Genomic DNA, 21,988 nt, shown 5'->3' with positions numbered 1-21,988 from the left:
CACACACTGTATGCATTGCCAGAATAAATGATATCTTGGGTCCTAACAGCTCAGCTTTTTGCTGCGGGTTGACGACACTGACGACACACCGCAGGCTTGTGACACATTTTTTTGGGACTTCACTTATCAGCATTTCTGAATTAAGCAAAGCTATTTTCCGCCTTGTAGCATCACTTTCACATGATAACACCTCCTGATGTTCAATTTCATTTCATCTAACACATTTCAAATCTTGCAAAAACAGAAAAAGTGTCACTATTTCCAAATACTCCCTGTGTTTCCTGTAGCCAGACACTAACACTTTGCTGTAATTATTTTTTGTTGTATCTTAAGCTTATATGTCAAATTAAAGTCCCTCAACCAGCAGGTCACAAAGTTCAAATCTGCATGATTTAAAAATCTTAGTTAAAAAATATCAAAACCCAAACTGTACAAGAAAGAAAACTCTAAAGGGCATCCTACTGTTTCTTGATCAGTATCCTATCAGCCTTATTCTAGCCATAGTTCCCATCTCAACCCACCTCAAGGGCCAACTCTTCAATATCAAACTGTCTCTGGGCGACGCGGCTGGATCCAGGATGGTCATGGTAGTACACCACCATGACATCGTACTTCTTCATCACAGACTTATAGTTCTTGGCGTTGAGGTCATGGACGCGGTCCTTGCCATCGTACTCTGGGAAGTCCAAGCAGTCCTTGCCCAATGATAGCCCCCCAAAGGACAGCAGAACCGCCACAAGCACCCAGGTCCACTTCATGGCTCCTCTCTGAGATAATGTAGATGTAAGTGTAGTTTCAGAAAGTAAACAAAGGGAAAGGGGGGGGAAAAAAACAAAATAGTTTGGTGAAAGTATGGAGAACCCCTTCCAATCCGCGTCACCCAGAAGAGAGCAAGACCAACTCCTGCATCCACCTTATTAAAAACCCCACATGGGCAACTGGCCGTGGGGCACAGGGTGCAAGAGGGGTTGGGCTAAGTTTGACATAGGTGTTAGTGTGTGTCTATGTGGGGTGTAATTGAGCATGGGAAAGATGAGGCGGGGGCCATTGCGGTTGCTGTGGTGATAGCTTTGTGTGTAGTGTGTGTGTGTATGTGTGTGTGTGTGTGTGTAGGTGTGTGTGTTACAGAACTGCCAAAGTGGGTGGAGTGAGGAGATGAGGACCAACCTTCTCTCCTTCTCTCTCCATCCAGACTGAGGACAGGGGGAGACAGTGATGGAGGTGAAGGGAGATGGTGCATGAGCGAGGAATAAAAGAGATATAGGAGGATGGGATGGGTGTGTGTGTGTTGCTTGAAAACCCGTCTGCTTCACACCGAATGAAGAAGGAGTGATATGATGGATTTAGAGGTGGCTGTGAATATGAGGCACTCTTTTCCCATATTAAGTGTAGATGGCGGTTTGGATCCCAGCTAAAAATACTGGATGTAGGACAGCGAAGTACATATCAGGAGGGGGTGCTGGTGTCTAATTTGCTGCTGCTGGCACCCTCACAGCGCTAGAATGTGGAGCTGGGTCAAGCAGGGACATGGAGAGGAGAGAGTAGAGAGGAGAGGGTGGTGCACCTGCTGAGGATTGAGTGCGTAGGTGTCACTTAGCCCTGACTCAAGGAGAAAGTGAAACATAGAGTTTTACAGTTTTGAAATTGTTTCGAGTCTGAGCCTGATACATATACAGTACACGTGTGTCCTGTACAATGTGTGCATGAGCTGTACGCTCGAGATGATCAAATGTGATATTACTTTACAAATTGAAAGGGAAGAGGTAAGCTATAAATAAATGCAGGCTACACGGTATCGTAATACACACACACACACACACACACACACACATACACACACATGCGCGTCACACCCCTCTTCTCTGTTGCAAGACATGCAGGCCTACAGTACTAAGGTGGAAAGATTTTGTGTGAAGGTAAGAGTTACAGATGCACTGACGGCATGTGTGTGTGGTGGTGATGGTGTCAGTGACTGTGAAAAGTCAAGCTGAACGGCGGCCTACTGTGTTACTGTAAACAACTAATAAAATTAAATGAGAGCTCAAACTGAAGGGGGAGCGTTTCAAGTGAACTTCGTTTACACCTCATGCAGTCACACTTTGTCCTCAGTAACAATTTTCACTTCCCATATGAATTCAAAAAGCAGTGGGGGAAAAAAATCATGCATGTGTGGCTATATAATATACAGTATATATATATTTACTCTGCGAGTCACACTTTTGGCAAGACCTTAGTCAATGACAGCAGGAGTTTAAACTTGGTAAATGACAGAAAAACACCAGAAGTGCCTGAAGTAAAGCCCAACAGTTGGTCATTCATTGTCAATTTACTCTTTGATATACAAAACACTGAGGCTGTATTACATCCAGATGATTATTCCGTTTTTTGCATGTTTTACAAACCGGATACCTACGCGCTGGCTTGATTGTTGATAGCTCATGATTCATATTACATCCATCTGGGGCATATGGGTCTACTCTCATTCCTGTCATCTCAGATCACCAGACATTAGTGAACCAACATGAACCTGATGACTACGTAATGTGACTCACCAAACAATAAATAATATACAGTTGGACTTTTGTGAAATGACTCATAAGAACATTAATAAAACTCCAAACAGTAATAATAAAATCCTTCTAGAGCTTTTAGGTTAGAGTGATCTTACTCTTGTTATTTCAAAATACACATTTCTATTTTCTTTAAAGAATTCAAAAGGTCCTTCATTGTGCAGAGGACAACTGCTTCGTCTCTGATGCGACACTGGTTTATAAAATACGTGGACAGCTTCTATATAATGGTTTGTCCGTGTGAGGGAACTCATTCAGTTTCAATCACTTATATCTGCTGCAGTGACTTCTCTTTGTCAGCAGATGACACTCTCTAATTGATGATGTTATAATCAGCATAGATGCTGGAAACTTAATGAAATTTTAATTGTTAAAGATTGACATACATGGGTTTGATACTGGTCAGTTATACACACACATTTATACACACTAGTTTTATATTTATTTCATATTCATTTATTTATATAATTTGTATATCAATTTCATTTCATTGTCAATTGTTCTATTTCATTGTTTTGGATATTTTATATTGGCCTATGTAGCTTGTGAAATTTATTATTTGATATGATATGATATGATATGATATTATATTTATATATTAAATTAAATTAAATTAAATTAAATTATATTACATGATATTATATTATATTATATTATATTATATTATATTATATTATATTATATTTATTATATTATATTATATTATATTATAATTATATATTAAATTAAATTATATTAAATTAAATTACATTACATTAAATTACATTAAATTAAATTAAATTAAATTAAATTAAATTAAATTAAATTAAATTATATTATATTATATTATATTATATTATATTATATTATATTATATTATATTATATTATATTATATTATATGCCACAATGTTATACTGACAAGACATTCATTTTTAGAAGTAAACCTACAGACTCTTGCTTCACTCATTGTTGTTCAGTGTGTTCAGCTGGTGACCGCGGGGGGGCGGGGTTATGTTATTGCTTCCCTGTGGGCGGTGCTAAAGAGGAAACACTTTCATAACATGGCGTTGGGACAAAGCACATATTGTACTTAATTAATGGATGAGTGACATCAACATTGTTTATCTACAGGAAGCGCCGGCAGGGGAGACAAACTGTAGTACGACCTGTTTTCAGTGGTAGTTTGTACATTTACATTAAACGGAGTCGAAGGTAAGACGTCTCACTGTCAGTTAATGTTTATGTCTAATAACTAGCTTACTTTAGCTAACAGCCTACAATGTTTAAAAGTAAAGCAAAATCCGCGACTGCTACTGAGCTCAGGTCACTGTTGTAGACACAACATTTACCGTCTTTAAGTCACACCGTACTAAAGGTAGATACTGATACTGTCAACTGATTAAGGATAAATCATATCGATCAGTGCATTAAGTCATCATTAAGTCTTTTAAGTGTCATAAAATGGTGAAAAGTGGTCATGACAGTTTCCGCGAGCTCACGGTGACACCTGCGAGTGTCTCGTTCATTTAAAAAACAGATACACAGAAAGAAACTGACTCAATCAATGACTCCATCATCAAGTTATTAATGATTTTTTTTTTTTAATTTTAAACCTATTATTTGACTCTTCATTTCTGCCCTAATTATTTTCTTTATTGAAATTAAAAACTGTCCTTCTAAACTCCAATAATAATGTTTATGTTTCACAGATGGCCTCTGCTCTGGCTAACAGAGCAATGGGAGCCATTGTTGGATCAGCTGTTGCAGATGCAGCAGGTAATAATAATAAAAGTCTGTATGTTATGTGAAGTCACGTTATATCATAACCTATGCCTTAAAGTGAAAATGCGTTTTCTTCTCTTACCCTTGATTTAAAATACCCCCTTAATCTCATAAATAATAATTTTCACTTTTCAGCTCAGGTTCTTTTTTTTCTGATCTTGTTTTCTATTGTTCTGGTGTTGTTCAGAATTAAACTGACCTTTTATGATTTGACCCTACAGCGCAGCCCCTCCACTGGGTGTACGACCTCCAGAAGCTGCAGGTGATTCTGGCTCAGGATCCAAACCCCGAGTTCCGCTCTGAGTCCGCCAACCCGTTCTACAGGAGGCAGACGGGCCAGCAGAGCTGCTATGGAGACCAGGCGTATGTTCTGCTGGAGTCCCTGTCTGAATGTGGAGGTAGGCTTGCTTCTTCATCTTATCGACACAATGGACCCAATCATAAAATATCCTCAATTTTGAACACATTTGTGTTAAAACGCAAATGTTTCCTCTGTTTTCACCTCGTGAAAAGCCTTTGAAACAGCACTGGGGAATATTATGTTGCTCTAAAACCCACATAAAAATATTTGAATGAAAGATGGGAAAGAAAAAAATTACAGAGTACAACTGAAATATTAATTTATCAAATACATTGTTTACAAGAAAGTATTTTATTGTATCGTTCGACCACAGTGTCATGTCAGGTGCAGGCTGGTTTTGATCGTCTCTGGTGGGAATAAAACAACAAAGAAAACTATATATCTGAACCACACTCTTTCAGCTCTAAACCCTCTGTCGGTTCCTACAAATTATTATGATTATATGTCTTTACAGTTTTAGTTGCAGGCTTGCCTTCGTCTAAGTTGTCTGACCTCTCTGACCAGGTCTAAATGTTGAGGATGTGAAGCAGCGCACGGTGAAATTCTTCGGTCCTGGATCAGAGTATGACACGCCTATCAACGATCCTTACAGAGAGAGAGGAGGTAAGAAAGCCATCCAGTATGTTTTTGATGAAGAATAAATTCACTTTGCTGGTGGGTGTTGTGCTTCTGTGTATAACAGGGCCAAGACCGCAGCTGCCCATCGAGGGACCATGGAGACATGCGAGTTTAAAGAGCTTCCTGAAGAATGTGGACGCAGGCAAAGAGGAGACAGGTAAAGGCCCGGTACTGATTCACTGTTAACAATAATGTCATGTAACTCTGGCATTGTGAAGAGAAACAATGTTGTTGTTGTTGTTGTTGTTGTATTTGCCACAGGATGTGAGAACGACTGTCAGATCGATGGAATAACCAAACTGGCTCCTGTAGTGGCTTTTTATGCAGGAAAGCCCGACATGCTGGAGAAGGTTGAGCAGGCCACACGTGTCACCCAGAACAACGACGCATGTGTGGCAGAGACTCTGGCAGCAGCAAGGTCAGTGTGTTTCTCTAATACACAGATTCACTAAAAATGTTATATTTTCCCTTAACTGATCCACTGGTGATTATAGGAACAGTTCACTTACAGATCTGGGATTTGAATAATAAAAAAACTACACTTTTACTTGCAAATCCACCCAGGTGGGTAAAACATTGTATCTTGCAGCTGCGTGTATGATTCCTAATGTTCTGTGCTAAGAAACATTGATGTATATCACTGACATGACATTCGCTGCTTCATGGGAACAGTATTTCACATTCGGCTAACTAAATCTTGTAGGTGTCAGTTTGTTCATTGGTTAGTGGAGGTTGTAATTTTAAGATACTTTACAGGAGGACACAGCAGGAATCCTCAAGCACCGGTATCTGTGCAGCAAATATCATTATTGAATTAATTAGAAAAACATACAGAGAACAAAACCAAGTATTAGATATTATGGATTGTAAAATTTATTTATTTCCCAGGTTCCTGGAGCATTTCATCCTGAACGGTCCTGACCCTAAAGCCTTGGACGCAGTGCTCGATCAGCTCAGTGTCAACAACAGAAAGCAGCCGCAGGACCTGGACAAAGCAGTCGCCGGTATGTGAGGCCTGCAGCACTGTCGCTTCAATACGTTACAATCATGGGACTGAGTCACGGGATTAAAGGATTTACCCTTCCTCATTTTCTTCCTTCCTCATTTCTCATTTATTATACTAAATAGATACAATGTGAGCAATGATTAAAGCATATTTTAACATGGTCAGTTTTCTAAATTACTCTGAAGTCTGAAGTCAAAGGAACTTGCAAAAATGTATGTTTAATATAATAATAATAATAATAATAATAATAATAATGATATTTGCTTTTTTTCTTTTCTGCCTGTCTTCAGGGCACATTCACCAAGTGAAGGAGAATCTCTCCAGGACTCCTCGGGAGCTAATCCCCACTGTGTTTCCAAACACCTGAGGTATCCTCACAAAGCTTGTTTTAACCTCTTTCATTATTAAGTCATACTTTTCATACATGTCATACTAATCAGCAAACATCAGTAATCTAGTACTACCTGTAACTCTGGTGACTGTGTTTTACAAGACAATTATATACTGGCTCTGCGTCTTTCAGGTTTGCCAGGTGCGTTCCAAGCAGCGCTGCATGGAGTCCTGACAGCAAAGCAGTATGAGCAGGCTGTCAGAGATACCATGAGCTGCGGGGGATGCACCTGCAGTCGAGGATCCTTCATTGGGGCATGTCTTGGGGCACAGGTGCTACTCTTACTCTTCTAAATATTGACAGTATGCCAGTATTGTGTGTATATATATATATATATATATATATATATATATATATATATATATATATATGTGATGGTTTCTAAAATATGACATTTTAATTCTCCCAGACTGGACTGGAGGGAATTCCTTCTTCCTGGATGACCAAAACCCTGCGATACGACTCAGTGTTGGCACATGCCAAGAAGATAACCAAACACCACCAATAGTTTCCTGGCAGTGAGTGTGTTTACTATCTGAGGTGGCCAAGAGCATCATGAAAAGCTGTTGAGCTTTCACAGAACAGAGAATGAAGGTTCTTGTCTAAACTGTCGAACGGCAGGAGCCAGATGTTTTTGTCTCTGTTGAAGTTAAACATGTTGGTTCAGATGTACTGGCGCAAGTTTATCTACAATAAAGTAGTTCTAAAAATACATTACGGAGAACCTTTTGTCCAGTGTTCAGTGGGACTGAATGTATGCACTGTGTGTCAACCAGTGATGGTAAAGAGAGATTTCACCTTCATGTTTTTGCTGACTAAGTATATAATGATATATTTGACGTCAGATCCATCTGAGAGTAAAAAAGAGTTATCTTTCTTTCTTTTATCATGTGCACATAGTATTTAATTGTAATTTTTTCTTTTTTTTAGAATGAGGAAGCTCACATCCAACACTGTTCTCAGTTACAAAAAGTAACTTCTGAGTAAGATGCATTAAGACGTTTTTTTTTTTTTTTAATGGTCTTTCTTTTTTCTTTAATAAAGGAGAAATGCACACCAGGGCAATTTGAGTTTTAACACCTTGTTCCTCCCACTCTCTTTGCATTGTGTAGGTATCCTGATGCCTTTAAGTCCTGTCCCAAGTTTGCTGTGTCAGTGAATTTGTGGTTATTTGATTAAGTATTAATTTATTTAGGAATAGGTACCATACAAACATAATAGCTACCAAATTAATAATGCTTATTAGATTCATTGTTGATGCAAATTTAATTTTGAAGCCTGCCCTTATCTCTTATTATCATATGTACCTTAGTGATGCACATTCTCATATTTAGAGATCAATTTAATAAGCACATACAAATTGCCACACAGTGAAGCTGAAGCCTGTTATTAATAAAGCTTTTCTTGGGCAACCACAACATCAGTACATACACAGCATTCATAGATAGTTTTTGATGAATGTATGTTCGTTTATAGATTCATTGAATAATATGTATGACACCCCATGCGCGAACACTAGGTACAATGCAACTACGACGAGAAGATTGTCCGCCACGGCCACCGTAGTTGTACCTGACGACAGAGTTGGGTAGCAGTTGTGGAGTCAGACAGAAACATGGCCGGTAAAGGAGGAAAACAGAGTCGCTCGGGTCCTGGTCTTTCAGGTAGAAAGGGTGCAGGTGAACAGGAGGAAGAGGAGCAGCCGCTGCAGGCAGTTTTAGTCGCTGACAGCTTCAACCGGAGGTTTTTCCCGGTGACCAAAGACCAGCCGCGGGTAGGCAGCGAGCTAAGCTAACTGGGATGCTAATGGTAGCTAACTTCTGTCCATGCTGTAAACAGTGACAGAGCTGCACGGACACTGATGAAACCACTTTAATACAGCTGAACATTCAAAATTAAATACATTGACTAAGCTGTTGTGTTGTTTTTGTTTAATAATTATTAATTAATGCTCGTGGAGCTGTTTTCATGCAGCTCCATCATGTTACAGTGACTTTACTCAGACCGCTAACGTCATCTGTCACATTCTCACTGATGAAGGCTTTGCTGCCGCTGGGTAACGTTGCCATGATCGACTACACCCTGGAGTTCCTCACATCCACTGGGGTCCAGGAAACATTTGTCTTCTGCTGCTGGATGGCGAGTAAGATCAAGGACCACTTACTGTAAGTTTCCCCTAATACAGTGTGAGGAGCTTCTTTTCTGCACATTGGTGTCAATGACAGATTTTGACCCCCCCCCCCCCCAACTCTGTGTCTGACAGAAAGTCAAAGTGGTGTCGGCCCACCTCACCAAACGTAGTCCACATCATCACCTCAGAACTGTACCGCTCACTGGGGGATGTGCTCAGGGATGTCGATGCGAAGAACCTTGTCCGCTCAGACTTTGTGTTGGTTTATGGAGATGTGATATCGAATGTTGATATCAGCCAAGCACTGCAAGAGCACAGGTGAGACACTCTGCTTATATAGTCAGCAGAAATGATGATTGTGATCCACAAGGCTGCTTTGCTGTAATCCAAAATATTTGTCTCGCACACAGGAATCGTCGAAAGATGGACAAGAACATCTCGGTGATGACGATGATCTTTAAGGAATCATCACCAGGTCACAGGTCTCGCTGTGAGGAAGATGATGTCATTGTTGCTATGGACAGCAAGAGCCAGCGGATTTTACACTACCATAAGACACAAGGGCTGAAGAAGCTGCAGTTTCCTATGGTAACAGAGAGTTTCAGTGCTAGTGTATCACATATTTAATGTAATTTGGCCTTGGACTGATGAATGACAGCTGCTCCTGTTTGTGTTTTGCAGAACATTTTCCACAGTGGAAGTGATGAGTTTGAAATCAGACATGACCTCCTTGACTGTCACATCAGTGTCTGCTCCCCACAGGTCAGTTGTAAAACAGACAGAGGAAGAGGAAGTGTTAAATTCATTTTTGTTGTCTCAGGTAACATTGGCTTTTCCTCATTTTGCAGGTTGCTGAACTCTTCACCGACAATTTTGATTACCAAACTAGAAATGACTTTGTCAGAGGGCTCTTGGTCAATGAAGAGGTATTACACAGCCATACTTAAAGTATTGGGCATTCGTGATGCTATTTAAGACAACTCGGGTCACAATTTATTTTCTTTCTTTAGATCCTGGGAAACCAGATACACATGCACGTCACCAAGGATGGTTACGGTGTCAGAGTGTCTAACCTGCTCATGTATGATTCGGTGTCTTCGGACCTTGTGCGACGGTGGGTCTACCCCCTCACCCCCGAGGCTAACTTCACAGACCAGGAGGGACGGAGCTGCACGTACTCCCGCCACAACGTCTACCGAGGGTCCGGAGTCAGCCTGGGCCACGGCAGCCAGATGGAGGAGAACGTTCTCATTGGCTGTGACACCAGCATCGGTGCAAACTGTCACATTTCTAACAGTGTCATCGGGAACAACTGCACTATAGGTGAGTTCGCTGGCGTGGCACTGTTAAAAAGTGGAAGTGTGTGTTTGAAAATAGGTGAGATTAACATTCCTCTCATTTTATTGCAACAGGTGACAATGTAATCCTCAACCATGCCTACATCTGGAATAATGTTCACATTGCCAGTAACGTGGTGATCAGCCAGTCTGTGGTCTGTGACAAGGCTGATGTCAAAGAGGGTGTGAGGCTTAATAAACAGTGTGTCCTGGCATATAATGTAAGTATTGTCATCATTTATTCCTGAATGTGAATGAGTGTGTTGTGTCAGTGAGGTTTCAGAATGGCTTTGCATGTTAAAGCTGCACCAGGCAACTTTACATGTTGGCATCTTCAAACCTCATGCATATCTGATTGACCAACATTTTCAGGGCTGCACGTGGTGGAACTGTTAAGGTTTCGTCAGTAGATTTGGAGATTAGTGCTGCTTTTTCTTGATAATATGTTTTTGTTTGGTTGTGTCAGGAAAAAAGATCTGCCGCCGTGTGCACAAAACATAGTAAAGGAATAGTTTGACATTTATGTATTAGCTTCATGGATAGAAAGAGAGAAGATTGATACAGCTCACGTCAGTCTGGTTTTTCTGCAACTAGCTGAGACCTGGCCAAAAGTTTACCACGCCCTAACTCCCAGTGATACTATAACATGTTGCTTTTACACTGTGGTTTTTAAACATATTACACTCAGGAGATAGAAGCTGTTAATTAATGAGCTGTACAGGTGCTGGTAGGGAGAGCTGGTAAGCTAGAGCTAACGAGAGTGCTATTGATCTCCCCATGTAACTCTCAACGAGAAGGAGAATAATTTGTTTTTGGGTCTCCAAGTATTTCACAATGTAATTTATCAGCAGAGCTGGTTGCTAAGTGTGTGAGCGGTTTAGAGCGTTCCAGAGGACTCCTCAGAAAGACCTACGCTCAGTCAGGTGACTGCTGGCAGTTTGCATGTATCAACTAAATTGTGAGGGTATTTTAATGATGGCGGAGCTACTAAAGGATTCAGTTACTTCAGCAACAAATTGAAACAGTAACACTGGAGATCCGGGTTTGTGCCTCTCTGCTTTTAGAATATCAGATGTTTTTTTCTGCAGAAGTTTTCATCAAACCACAAATGTGTTTATCAGATCCGTGCCCAACAGTTTCCATTAGATAACGACGAGCTATACTGACTAAATATGCATGTAAGTAACTAAACTACAGTTTTATGGCCATCGCTCCACTACCCAGTGTAGATGGTGAAATAGGACAGTGACATAAATTAATTAAAATTCTCAGCAGCTTTTCCATGAGTTGTTTTGAGGGAGCATTTGGCTATTTTAAATGCCTGGTGGTTAGATAAGAAACGTTGTGGCTATAGCCTCTGTATTTCTCCTAGTAAATGTCTGTCCACCCTGTTGTCCAAGATGATTTCCCACCATCTGATCTTCAATATTGGTACCAAATATCATAAAGTAAAATTTGCTGGATCTCTGGATTTTGATTTGCCTGTGAACTGTTTTCCAGGTGGTGATTGGACCAAACACCTCTCTACCAGAGGGCACAGTGGTGTCCATGCACCACCCAGAGGAGGAGGAAGAGGATGATGATGAATTCCTTAGTGATGATGCCGAGGTTGGTCAAAGTAAAGACAAAACCAAACAGAAAGGTGTGTATTGTAAAAATTCATAAGTTGTTAAACTGCTTAAATGTTTCTTGTTGTGGCTCATCGTGTATTTTCTTCTGTCCTTCAGTTTTCAACCCAGCAGAGGTCGGAGCAGAGGGGCAGGGCTACATCTGGAAGGCCAGCAGCCTGGACGATACAGAGGATGAGGAGCTGTCGCAGTGTCTCTGGGGTAGGACAGCATCCTCGAGTTTGTAAAAGTGGCATTTCCCATGATGCTTTACTCCGAGTCCCAGCAGCCTGACCATTTGTTTCTTGTTCACTAGGTTTGGTGTTGAACCCTGATCCTGAGAGCGAAAGTGAGGACAGTGAGCCCGATGGTCCAGACGATCCAGTGATCCCCTCCCCTGAGATGGACGACGTTAAAGGTGAGCGGGGTCGAGATGTTTGACTCACCTGCCTGTGGAGCCACATGGCTGCCCCCTAGTGTCCAGAGACACAAAATACCAACAAGATCAGGGACTGAGCCGTTCTCTGCCTCAGTGTTTCAAAATGAGAAAATATTATGAAGCAGAATTTAATCATTTCTGTCTGAAAGTAATGATTATGTTCAGTATTTTTGTCTAAGTAACTCTGAGCCTAATGTGATGTATTCAGATTGCTTGTTTTGTCTGACCGACAGTTCTACACCCAGTGATACAAAACCGCCAAGCAGCAAATTACTCTATTGATCCACTTATTGTTGTAGCAGTGCTTCACTCTCACTGATTAGTGCAATTTAATATATTTTCCTGGGACTCTTCCCTAAACTGATCAACTACAGTTGGCTGTAGTAAATGAATATTAAACAGATATTTACTGAGGTTTAAAAAGGTCTTTCCTCTGGAAATTAACAACTGGTTTTGAACTCAAGGCAACTAACTAAATTTTGTCTCTTTTTACCCGTAATTGTTAACGGATTACATAGTTCACCTATGACACGTTCTATGAAAAATGGAAATGACAAACCTATAAAACAGGTATCACAGTTAAGCATCACAGTTGGTCTCTATATTAGAGGCAAAAGAAAGTGCTTTTTAAAATCAGCTCTTTACAAGAAGATGATTAGCAATAACTGTTGTCGTCCTTTTGTGTGTTGGGTGGAGACTTCCTGCTGTCTGACTCTTGTTCTTGGGTCTGTTCATGTTTAGTCTTCCAGATGGAGGTGCTGGGGACTCTGCAGAGAGGCTTGGAGGAAAACATCGGCTGTGACAATCTGGTACTCGAGATTAACTCTCTCAAGTAAGGACCAACTTCTAATTAATTTCAGTTCTATTGCTGTCTGTCACAGATTATTGCACATTCAGTTTGGCACACTTTTCTCTCCAGATACGCCTACAACATCACTCTGAAGGAGGTGATGCAGATCTTAACCAGAGTTGTTCTGGAGTATCCTTTTCAGCAGCAGGGTCCTCAGCTCACCGCATCACAATACGTTGCTGTGCTCCTGCCGGTGAATAAATCTCCAAGATTTATATAATTTTTTTTCCCCCAGTACATTCATTAAACTGTAGTCATGATAGAAGTAAATATCCTGAATTGTCCTAATTTTTCCTCTCAGTTATTGAAGAAATGGTCACCGGTGTTTAAGAACTACGTGAAGAGAGCGCAGGACCATCTGGACTGCCTGTCTGCCTTTGAGGAGCACTTCCTGGAGCAGGAGAGCCACTGGCCTGCAATGGTCAAGGTAAGGGCCAATCACCACCGCCATGTACAGTCAGTAACCTGCTGACTCCTGGAAAGATCCAACTCACCTTACAAGAAAAGATGTTGGTCATCAGACAGAACCAACCACGTCATTCTGCAGTTTACTCTGCATTTATCAACCCTGGTGCTGAAGATGCTCGTCTGTTTTTTCATTCAGGTCCTGATGAACATGTACCAGCTGGAGATCCTGGAGGAGGAGATGATACTGCGCTGGTTCTCCCAGGGGGCCACCACCGACAAGAGCAGACAGCTCCGCAAGAACCAGGGGGTAGGTACAGGGTTAACTGGCTCACACATGTCACAATTATACAGTAAAGAGTTGAAGTCTGGATGATAAAAAACGGGACAGTGCTGCATTATCGTATTTTTTAATTAATCATTGATTAATTAATACATGATTTTAATAAAGCAATGTTTAATTCTCCATACGTGAGCCATAAGCATCTGTAAACATTCCTTTAAAATCACAGTAGCTGCGGTTGTTCACGTAGACTTTGTTGTAGCTCCCTCCCCTTCTCTCCTTCACCTCTTCACATGGTGTTTCAGTGACGCAGACTTTGTGACAGCTGTTTGTGTCTGTTTCTCACCAACAGCTTCAGAAGTTCATCCAGTGGCTGGAGGAGGCCGAGGAGTCTTCAGAGGAGGACGGCGAATAATGAGGAGCACTTGAGAGAGGACAAAGAGGATTCTGTAAAACTTGAAAACTGCTGTGTTGGTAAAGGGGATTCAAGCTGTTTGTTTTACCCTCTACAGCAGCTTTCTGCCCCTGGTACCCATCGGGATCTGCTCTGTGCAGCTGAAACTGACATACAATACATTTGTAACTCATAATGCCACGTCATATAAGGGCTGTGTGCTGCGAATGTCACTTTCAAAATAAAGCAGAAAGACTCTCAGACTGCTTGAAGATATGTACCATTTAATAAGTACCATTTGTCTCACATAAAACATCTCACTCAAAATAAAACAGCTGATACAAGGTTTGAAAAGGGGTTTTATTATTATTTCATACAAGACTAAAACCACCACCTTTGAAAAATATTGGTTACAGCAGTGTGTTGTGCCCTTTTTTTAAGTTATAAACTGAACACTGACTCCAGGTCATAAAACAACATAGTACAATCATCAAAGAGGTAGACAATAAGCAGCTACACTGATAAGGACTTAATCACAGTTAATATGGATTTCAAGCCATCTGGTCTAAATACTGACTGGAATCTTGGACTGAGAATTATTTCTCTGATCAGATTCACAGTCAAAGCCTTGTAAAGAAAAGTAAAAGCAAAAGATCATCAAAATAAATGCCTGATTACATTTTTGACATGATATAACGTAAAATTATTTAAAAAAAAATACAGTCATTACAAAAATGGCATTTTTATCAGAAAAGACTCGAGCTCAAAACCAGAAGGAAAACGATGGTCATACATATCTGAAGTGGTCCTGTTAGTACGGTGGCCCCCGAGGGGCAAAACAACATAATTTCACAGAATACAGTAATAAACCTAGAAAACAACATTTTACGTTACAGAAAACACATGATTGATCTGGGTTTGCAAACGAAATATTGTTGCAAGCTTCTTCTGTTTTGGAAAACATGATGTTTTAAGTTGTGTTAACACGTCTTGTAAAATGTTTTTCTATTTCACAAATGTGTTTGTTTTTGTGTTGTTCTGTTTTTCCCCCCACGTGCACCGTACAAGAAAATACCTGTCAGCAGTGAATTAAATCTAAACATGCCTTCACCTGAATGATCTGAACACCAGGACTGTGCTGTGGAAGCTGAGTGGACGAAACATCTGATGCAGCTTTTGCAGCGGTGAAACCCGCAGGACCCTCCTACTTTGATCTGTCATCTTTTTTTCCAACTAAGTTGTAAATGACCCCGGCGAGAAGAGAAGCCCCCGTGAGGCCAGTGAGAGCGGTCAGCGCCTTCCACATGCTGGCTGAACTCTCGTGTCTGTCCATAAAGCTCCTGTAGTCCGACGGCACCAGGATGAACTTGCGGCCGTCCTGTGGGGCCTGCAGCCTCATCACCTGACCTCCCTCCAGCACCACCTCCCCGAACCCGGTCATGGTGCTCCCCACCCGCAGCATCTCCTCGCCCTCCTCCATCGCCACAGGTTTCTCTCCACCGATGACCTGCAGCGCAATGTTCCCCAAGCTCCCCTCAGCATGCTTTAATTTGTGGTAAACCCTCTCCAGGTAGCACCCAGAGGCCTCCAGAGGGTTATGCACCTTCACATATAAGTCAGTGATGTAAGCTCCAGGGCTGACCAGGCTGAAGGGGACTGAGTTGCTGGTCTCTGTCTTGTTCATCATCCGAGAATTCCTGGAAAATGGATCAAACTGTTATTAATATATTATTAGATGAATAAAAAGAGATTTATGATGTGTTTTTATGTACCATGTGCTGGTGAGATTGTTCCAGTATTTCCAGTGTTCCTCCATGGTTATCTTCTGAATCACACCAAAGCATCGTGGGACAAACTTGCTGGCCAGGGGCTCCCCGTCTGCCTGCACCATACCTTCAAAAAGACAGTAAGGAAAATTCAAAATTAGCTCCATAACTGACTGCATTCACTAAAATGTTCATTTTCTAGACAAGTTTGTACCTTCTACTGCAACATACTGCAGCCGCTTGTAGGGAGTTGCTCTCAGGACTCGTACCAGCTGTTGGTCTGGTCTGAAAATAGGGATTTCCTGGAGAAAAAAAATGGAGAGGAATAATTTAAAAGATTATAAAACTAGAGCTGTAATAGTAGTTTATGGGACTTGGGCATTGATGTTCTTGCCTTCAGCTTTGTCAACTCTTTCTTCTTCTCTTGGTATAAATGATAAAACAGGCCGGACAAGGCAAAGCTGGACCCGACACCGATCAAAACCAGCGGGTTTACGGGAAGGTCACTCATTGTGTCTGTGAAGCAGCAGCATTACAGTAAGTCAAACAAATCAACTGCACACAGTCATTATCTTATCAGTGCAGAAGTACGTCGTATGATTTTAAAGAATAATTAGCTATAAGACAGACAAAACAGTGGGACAAAACTTACCTGTTAAAACCAGCAGGTGAAACTGTGACTCATGTGTTGTTTGGTCCCGTGAATCGAAAATAAAAGCTTTAAATGTTTCATTTCCTGGTTTATCCACGTTGCGTCATGATCCAGCAGCCAATAGGAAACAAGTAGCGTTTTGCTTTTGCGCTCTTTGACCACTAGGCGGCAGCAGCGTCCTGTTTCTACATGACACACACACGGATTCATCCATGGACTCACACATGAAACTTGTCTTAAGTTTCAGTTCCTGGTTTCAGCAGGTTACCTGAACTACTTGTTTTTTTTTCTTTAAACTCACACTCACTTAAATCCTGTGGTGGAAGAAGTTTTCACATCATTTTACTTACACAGAGTTAAAGTAGCAATTTACCACCATTGACCAAAATCATTGTAAAAACATCCCATTACAAGAAAAAGCCCTGAATTAAAAGTTTTACTATAAAAAGTAAAAGAACACAAGCATTAACAACAAAATGTACCCAACACAGCACAAGTAAATGAACTGTGTGGATCTTTTCCCACATTAACTTTAATGAAAATATCAATAAACAGGATTGTGACCGTGTCAAAAAGATTCCTCCATCCCATATTCACCTCTAACCTTTCCTCCCCCAACCTGGAATAATAATTAAAAATGATAATAATGACAATAGTAATGAATATATTACGTCCAATGAGTTGAAGAACTATAAGCAATACGTTAAATGATTGATTAATTAATTAAAAATAACAAATAAAAACAAGATATGACCACAAATAATTTTTATTTTTCAAAAGTGTTTTTGTTTGTCTAATTATATTTGTTTTTCTTTCTTTCTGCTTTAGGTCCGCTTTGATCCCAATGAGATTACTCAATTTAATTAAATTATAAATTATATTAATAAAACTTATATGAATACATCTTAATTTAAAATGTATACTTACACAATAAATACCTAGTTCTATCTGAAATTCACAGCCTGACTCAGATGTGTGCTGTTGCATCTGTGGGGATTTTATTCTTTTGAAATTAAACATTCATTTTTTCACAAGCAATATGAAGCTATGGATCTTTATTTTGAACATATCAGGGATATTTCTATTGGTTGAGTTGGAGCTAATTTAATTAGTTTAATCTGTAACAAAACATAATTTATTTTATAAACTGATGTTTGATTAAAAGAGCATAATCTGATAACTAACTATTTGCTTTAGTTTTTTTTTTTAAATGTAGACTATTTTCCTGTGATGTAGTGAAGATATAATAATATTACAAAAAATAAACAAGTTTAGCCTTAAAATAGCTCAAAATTGTAAAAAAAAAAAAAAAAAAAAGCTACTTTCCACTAACTCATCACCCATGCAAATATTTATATATTTATCTTGAGTTGCAGCTTAAAAAAAAAAGGAAAGCCACTGCAGACCACATGACAGCACTCAGCAGAAAAACAAAAACATGAAACAAGTTGTGTCATGTCAGGTTCATTTGTATTAGTCCAATATTACTTTACATACAATGTCTCAACAGCCACAACTCACTTCCGTGTATGTGTTGCTCCGTATCATTTATAATTAAAAACACTGTGACTGTAATGTCTTTAATGTCCTCTGCACGTCACAGTGGTTTACTGCTCGTGGTCATGGTGTGATATTGATTAACGATGCCAATCAAAATGATGTAGTCATGACAGCGATGATTTACAGGCTGACTCATCCCACATTTATGGAGAGACAGTGCAGCCCCTTCTCACTGCAGGTCGCATGTGTCTGTGAGGTGTGAACAGGAAACCTTCACATATCATAATGACTTCTAAAGGTCTGAGGAGGTCGATCTATCCAGGACAAAAGTCACATGTAAAGAACATGCAAAATAATTTTATATAGCAGAATGATTTACTCATGTTTATTTTCATGACCTTTCAGATTTATCGTGAGACCCCCGGGGGAGAGATCCAGATCACCTCTGCAGCATCGAATCCTGATTATGTTTCTCACTGAAAGTTGCTCTGACGTAAGACACCCATGTATCATAATCTAAAGAATCACAAACCTCACCAGCTTCCTTTTTCTCTCCTTCTCTCTCCCTCTCTCTGTGCATTGAAAAGCAAACTAACTGGCAAACAGCATTTGACCGTGACGCATGTTTTGATGCGAGTGTGGTCATATATTTTTCCTGTCACTTGGTTGCTGCCGTCATCTGTTCTTTGTGCACTTTACTTTCTGTGGGTTGTGAATACAGTTGCTGAAACTTATCTTGCACAACTGGGAACACAGATGAGTGTGAGGTAAATCTCTGCTGGCTCACAGATAGCAGTGAATACTCAAGGACATCTCTGATACTGCAGGAGAGGAGAGAAAAGAGAAGAGAGACTAAAGAAGACCTTACTGCCCCCCCCCCCCCCCCCCCCCCCATCCTGCTCGTCCTGATTCAGGTGTTGCTTTCACTCCTCTTCAGTACATCTGTCCTTGACTGCGCACTGACAGCAAATGTTGTGTGTATGTTTTCTTTATTGAAAACAAACACAACCTCAGTGCAGCCTCTTTAAACCTGCATGGAACAAACGCTTTCTGACAACACTGACAACACTGACAGTCTTGTGTGTCTGTATGGAGGCGTGGAAACAGTTAACCTACTTACTTACCTGCCTGGAAAGCAGCTGTGGACCAGATCTGATTTATCTGTGTGGGAATGCAGTGGCTTTGCAAGGGGATGGTTCCAAAACAGAACAATAAATTAGGACAAAATGAAAAATCTGCCTTAATCTCCCCTTTGGAAAATGAATAGTTATGTTATTCTTATTTCAGCAGCAAAAAATGTCCCACAATCCTCCTCATATTTGTTTTAAAGATGCACACACCCTTTTGGCCCTTCCCCTCGCTGATGAGTGAGAACGGATGAAAGACACACTGCGTTGAGGCAGCAAGTCTGGACGGTCAAGCCAAAGTATTTCCCATCTGTATAAGACAGCGGCGCACGGTTGGCAGAGGGAGCTGTAGGTGTAATTGTCCAATAATAATACACGGAGAATAAAAACGCTGCCATTCATGTTTAATGCATCAGACGTACTTGACATTAAGAAACTTTGTGGCCTTGAAAGAAATGTGAGGTCTGGCAGACAGAAAGATCCATTTATTGTAACACCAGAGGAGATTTCCATTTTATCTCAGTGATCTCAACCTTTATTTGTACGAGGAAAATTGTTTTTATTTCTCCTTAAAATGTTGCATAGTTACATTTAAATAGATTTAAAGAAACAGACACCCACAAATCTACAGCCGTGCCAGCAGCTCTGAGGCCTTATGTCACATGTCGGCATGTTAACACGCTCACAATACTAACATGTTCACCATCTTAGTTTAGCCTGTTAGCATGATACCATTGGCTAATGGAAAACAAAGAATAGCTGAGGCTGATGGGAATGTCATTCGTTTTGCAGATATTTATACCGTGTTTTTGCTGATATGCGATGGATGGTAGAGATGGAAAAACAAGTGTCATCACGACACGTGTGATCAAGTGAAGTTTAAAATATTGTGCAGTGACAGTATAACACCCTACATCCATTAAATGCAGGTTTAATTACATTGAGAGAGAGTTTCGCTGATGTGAGGCGTCTATATTTGTTTGGTTTTCAGGCGATGCAAGTCGGATATAGACTTTTCAGAGTTTCCCAGTTGTAATTACGACTTGAAGGTTGATGTGAACGCTATTTACTTTTATTTGGATTGTTTTAATTTGGGGTTTTTTTGCCACTTTTTATGCCTGTATTGACAGCACAGTGCAGGGTGAAGAGAGAAGGGGAATGACATGTAGCAATGAGTCCGGCCAACTGGGAGTCGAATCGGCTATCAGGTCGCTCGACAACATTATTTACAAGTTGGAAAGTTGTATTTACGGAAACTCCAATATGGGATGAACACAGCGTATTTCATAAACCTAGGCCCTGGACAAATTTCAATTCCTCCTGATGATGGTGCGATAGGTGAAAACTTGAGAGATCGTCAAAGTTATTGCAGTTCATCCTCAGAGGAACATGAATGTCTGCACCAAATTTCATGGAAGTTCATCCAATAGTTGTTGAAACATTTCACTTAAAACCAAAAGAGAAGAAGTCAGGGAATCCCTACGTCATTACGGTTCATCCTCTGGGGACCATGAATGTCTGTACAAACTTTCATGCAGTTGACGTGGATTAGAAAATACTCAAATGGTTTATAGAAGATTTTCAACACCCACATAACAAAAACAAAAAAAACGCTTCATTTTAACAAACAAAAATCAGAGCTGCTTTTCTTAGTTCCTGAAACAAGGACATTTTTGTGACTTCATAGTTGAAAAAATGAGATAGTATTCCTCATCTCAGGTCTCATCAGGGTATTAAAGCAAACACACACAGACACTGTGCAAACATTAAACAGATTTACATTGCTTTTCGGGTTCCCTGCTGGGAAGTTAATTTCACTCTCTGATCTTCATGTTGGTTTGATGGGTTTGATGCATCTCCATAATCACCATCGTTGCCTCTATTAAAAACAATCCAATTCGTGGACTGACAGCTTGTGGTTCAATTCAGACTCTCACATCAGCATCTCAATGAGACGAAGCTGATGTTTCAGCTTCTGTGAGAAAAGGGAGCAATTTATGCAGCAATTACCGACGATAAATAATTCCCAGATTAATTTTGAGCAATCAGAGCTTCAGTCAGTAACTGAAGCCCATGTAGCTTTTGATTAGCATCAGATGTCATCATGTGAAGATTTAGCAGCAGACGTTGTATGATGTTCGGCTTTATGGCTCAAAACGAGAAGATGCACACAGATACAAATAATGTCAACATGTTTATCCTCTTCACGAGCAAAGATCATCTTTATGACTGGGGCTGATGGGAAATGTGGTCTTAATTTTGAGACACTGGCAATAAAACACCACTGCCAACTGGTATGAGAGAGTAGTAAACATTAATGGTGTCAGATGATTATCACACCTTTCACAACAGAGGTACTATTCATCTTTGCACATTGCTAACAAATGAACTCATTCTGAAATGTTATGTGATACAATATTACAGACTGTTATTAGAACAACAAGTAGGGAAGTCAGAAACCTTTAAAAAAAAACATTGTCACAAAAAAGCTGGAAATGTTAATGGATGAGCTCGAGAAACTCAAAATGAAAAGGAGCTTTCTGTCGCTCCTGTAATTCCACGAGAAGCCCAAACATTTGACTTTCATCCCAGAGGAAGGTTGTTCTGACATCCATTAAAGCTTCCATAAGCCTCGGTGAGTCACCCACTGATAGAGCCGGAAACCAGGCCGGTAAAGCGGCACGGTAGGAGAACACGGTTCCACCGGAGGAGGCGACGCGAGGGAGACAAAGGGCCGATTCTGTGCGTCGTTATCAAGTTAGAAAAAAAGTGACATAATCCTCATCTC

The 21,988-nt window shown here is 40.4% G+C and overlaps 4 protein-coding genes across 4 annotated transcripts; 2 read left to right on the top strand and 2 right to left on the bottom strand.

The window, feature by feature from the left end:
* Positions 1–497: 497 nt before the first annotated feature.
* Positions 498–969, bottom strand: LOC130179528 (calsequestrin-1-like). Its single transcript, XM_056392562.1, has one exon. The coding sequence runs from the start codon at positions 756–758 to the stop codon at positions 513–515; it is 246 nt and encodes an 81-aa protein (XP_056248537.1). The 5' UTR covers positions 759–969; the 3' UTR covers positions 498–512.
* A 2,618-nt stretch (positions 970–3,587) lies between these two features.
* Positions 3,588–7,421, top strand: LOC130179093 (crystallin J1A-like). Its single transcript, XM_056391831.1, has 10 exons — positions 3,588–3,763; positions 4,261–4,327; positions 4,555–4,731; positions 5,199–5,297; positions 5,377–5,469; positions 5,574–5,730; positions 6,201–6,316; positions 6,609–6,686; positions 6,842–6,981; positions 7,119–7,421. Exons 2-10 carry the CDS (start codon positions 4,261–4,263, stop codon positions 7,215–7,217), a joined length of 1,026 nt encoding a protein of 341 aa, XP_056247806.1. The 5' UTR covers positions 3,588–3,763; the 3' UTR covers positions 7,218–7,421.
* Positions 7,422–8,269: 848 nt separating this feature from the next.
* eif2b5 (eukaryotic translation initiation factor 2B, subunit 5 epsilon) lies at positions 8,270–14,418 on the top strand. The gene is made up of 16 exons (XM_056391830.1): positions 8,270–8,483; positions 8,750–8,874; positions 8,973–9,158; positions 9,251–9,428; positions 9,522–9,602; positions 9,689–9,766; positions 9,851–10,163; positions 10,253–10,398; positions 11,678–11,819; positions 11,905–12,006; positions 12,101–12,202; positions 12,965–13,055; positions 13,143–13,266; positions 13,375–13,500; positions 13,678–13,788; positions 14,114–14,418. Exons 1-16 carry the CDS (start codon positions 8,325–8,327, stop codon positions 14,174–14,176), a joined length of 2,127 nt encoding a protein of 708 aa, XP_056247805.1. The 5' UTR covers positions 8,270–8,324; the 3' UTR covers positions 14,177–14,418.
* Positions 14,419–14,496: 78 nt separating this feature from the next.
* On the bottom strand, positions 14,497–16,687 carry LOC130179094 (mitochondrial ubiquitin ligase activator of nfkb 1-A). The gene is made up of 5 exons (XM_056391832.1): positions 16,574–16,687; positions 16,316–16,437; positions 16,136–16,223; positions 15,928–16,048; positions 14,497–15,852 (listed from the first exon to the last, which is right to left on the bottom strand). Exons 2-5 carry the CDS (start codon positions 16,430–16,432, stop codon positions 15,360–15,362), a joined length of 819 nt encoding a protein of 272 aa, XP_056247807.1. The 5' UTR covers positions 16,433–16,437; positions 16,574–16,687; the 3' UTR covers positions 14,497–15,359.
* Positions 16,688–21,988: the final 5,301 nt, after the last annotated feature.

Source organism: Seriola aureovittata, chromosome 12 (genome assembly GCF_021018895.1).
Source record: "Seriola aureovittata isolate HTS-2021-v1 ecotype China chromosome 12, ASM2101889v1, whole genome shotgun sequence".
Lineage (NCBI taxonomy): Eukaryota > Metazoa > Chordata > Actinopteri > Carangiformes > Carangidae > Seriola > Seriola aureovittata.
Note: the sequence above shows the minus strand (reverse complement) of the source record. Positions and strands in the feature narration are given on the sequence as shown.

Excerpts from the sequence above, each read along its gene's own strand:
- eif2b5 (XM_056391830.1), top strand. The coding sequence starts at position 8,325 with ATGGCCGGTAAAGGAGGAAAACAGAGTCGCTCGGGTCCTGGTCTTTCA. Across the intron at positions 12,203-12,964 it reads TGAGATGGACGACGTTAAAG|TCTTCCAGATGGAGGTGCTG; the intron begins GTGAGCGGGGTC and ends GTTCATGTTTAG. Across the intron at positions 13,267-13,374 it reads ACGTTGCTGTGCTCCTGCCG|TTATTGAAGAAATGGTCACC; the intron begins GTGAATAAATCT and ends TTTTCCTCTCAG.
- LOC130179528 (XM_056392562.1), bottom strand. The coding sequence starts at position 758 with ATGAAGTGGACCTGGGTGCTTGTGGCGGTTCTGCTGTCCTTTGGGGGG.
- LOC130179094 (XM_056391832.1), bottom strand. The coding sequence starts at position 16,432 with ATGAGTGACCTTCCCGTAAACCCGCTGGTTTTGATCGGTGTCGGGTCC. Across the intron at positions 16,224-16,315 it reads AAGAGTTGACAAAGCTGAAG|GAAATCCCTATTTTCAGACC; the intron begins GCAAGAACATCA and ends TTTTTTCTCCAG. Across the intron at positions 15,853-15,927 it reads AACAATCTCACCAGCACATG|GAATTCTCGGATGATGAACA; the intron begins GTACATAAAAAC and ends TCCATTTTCCAG.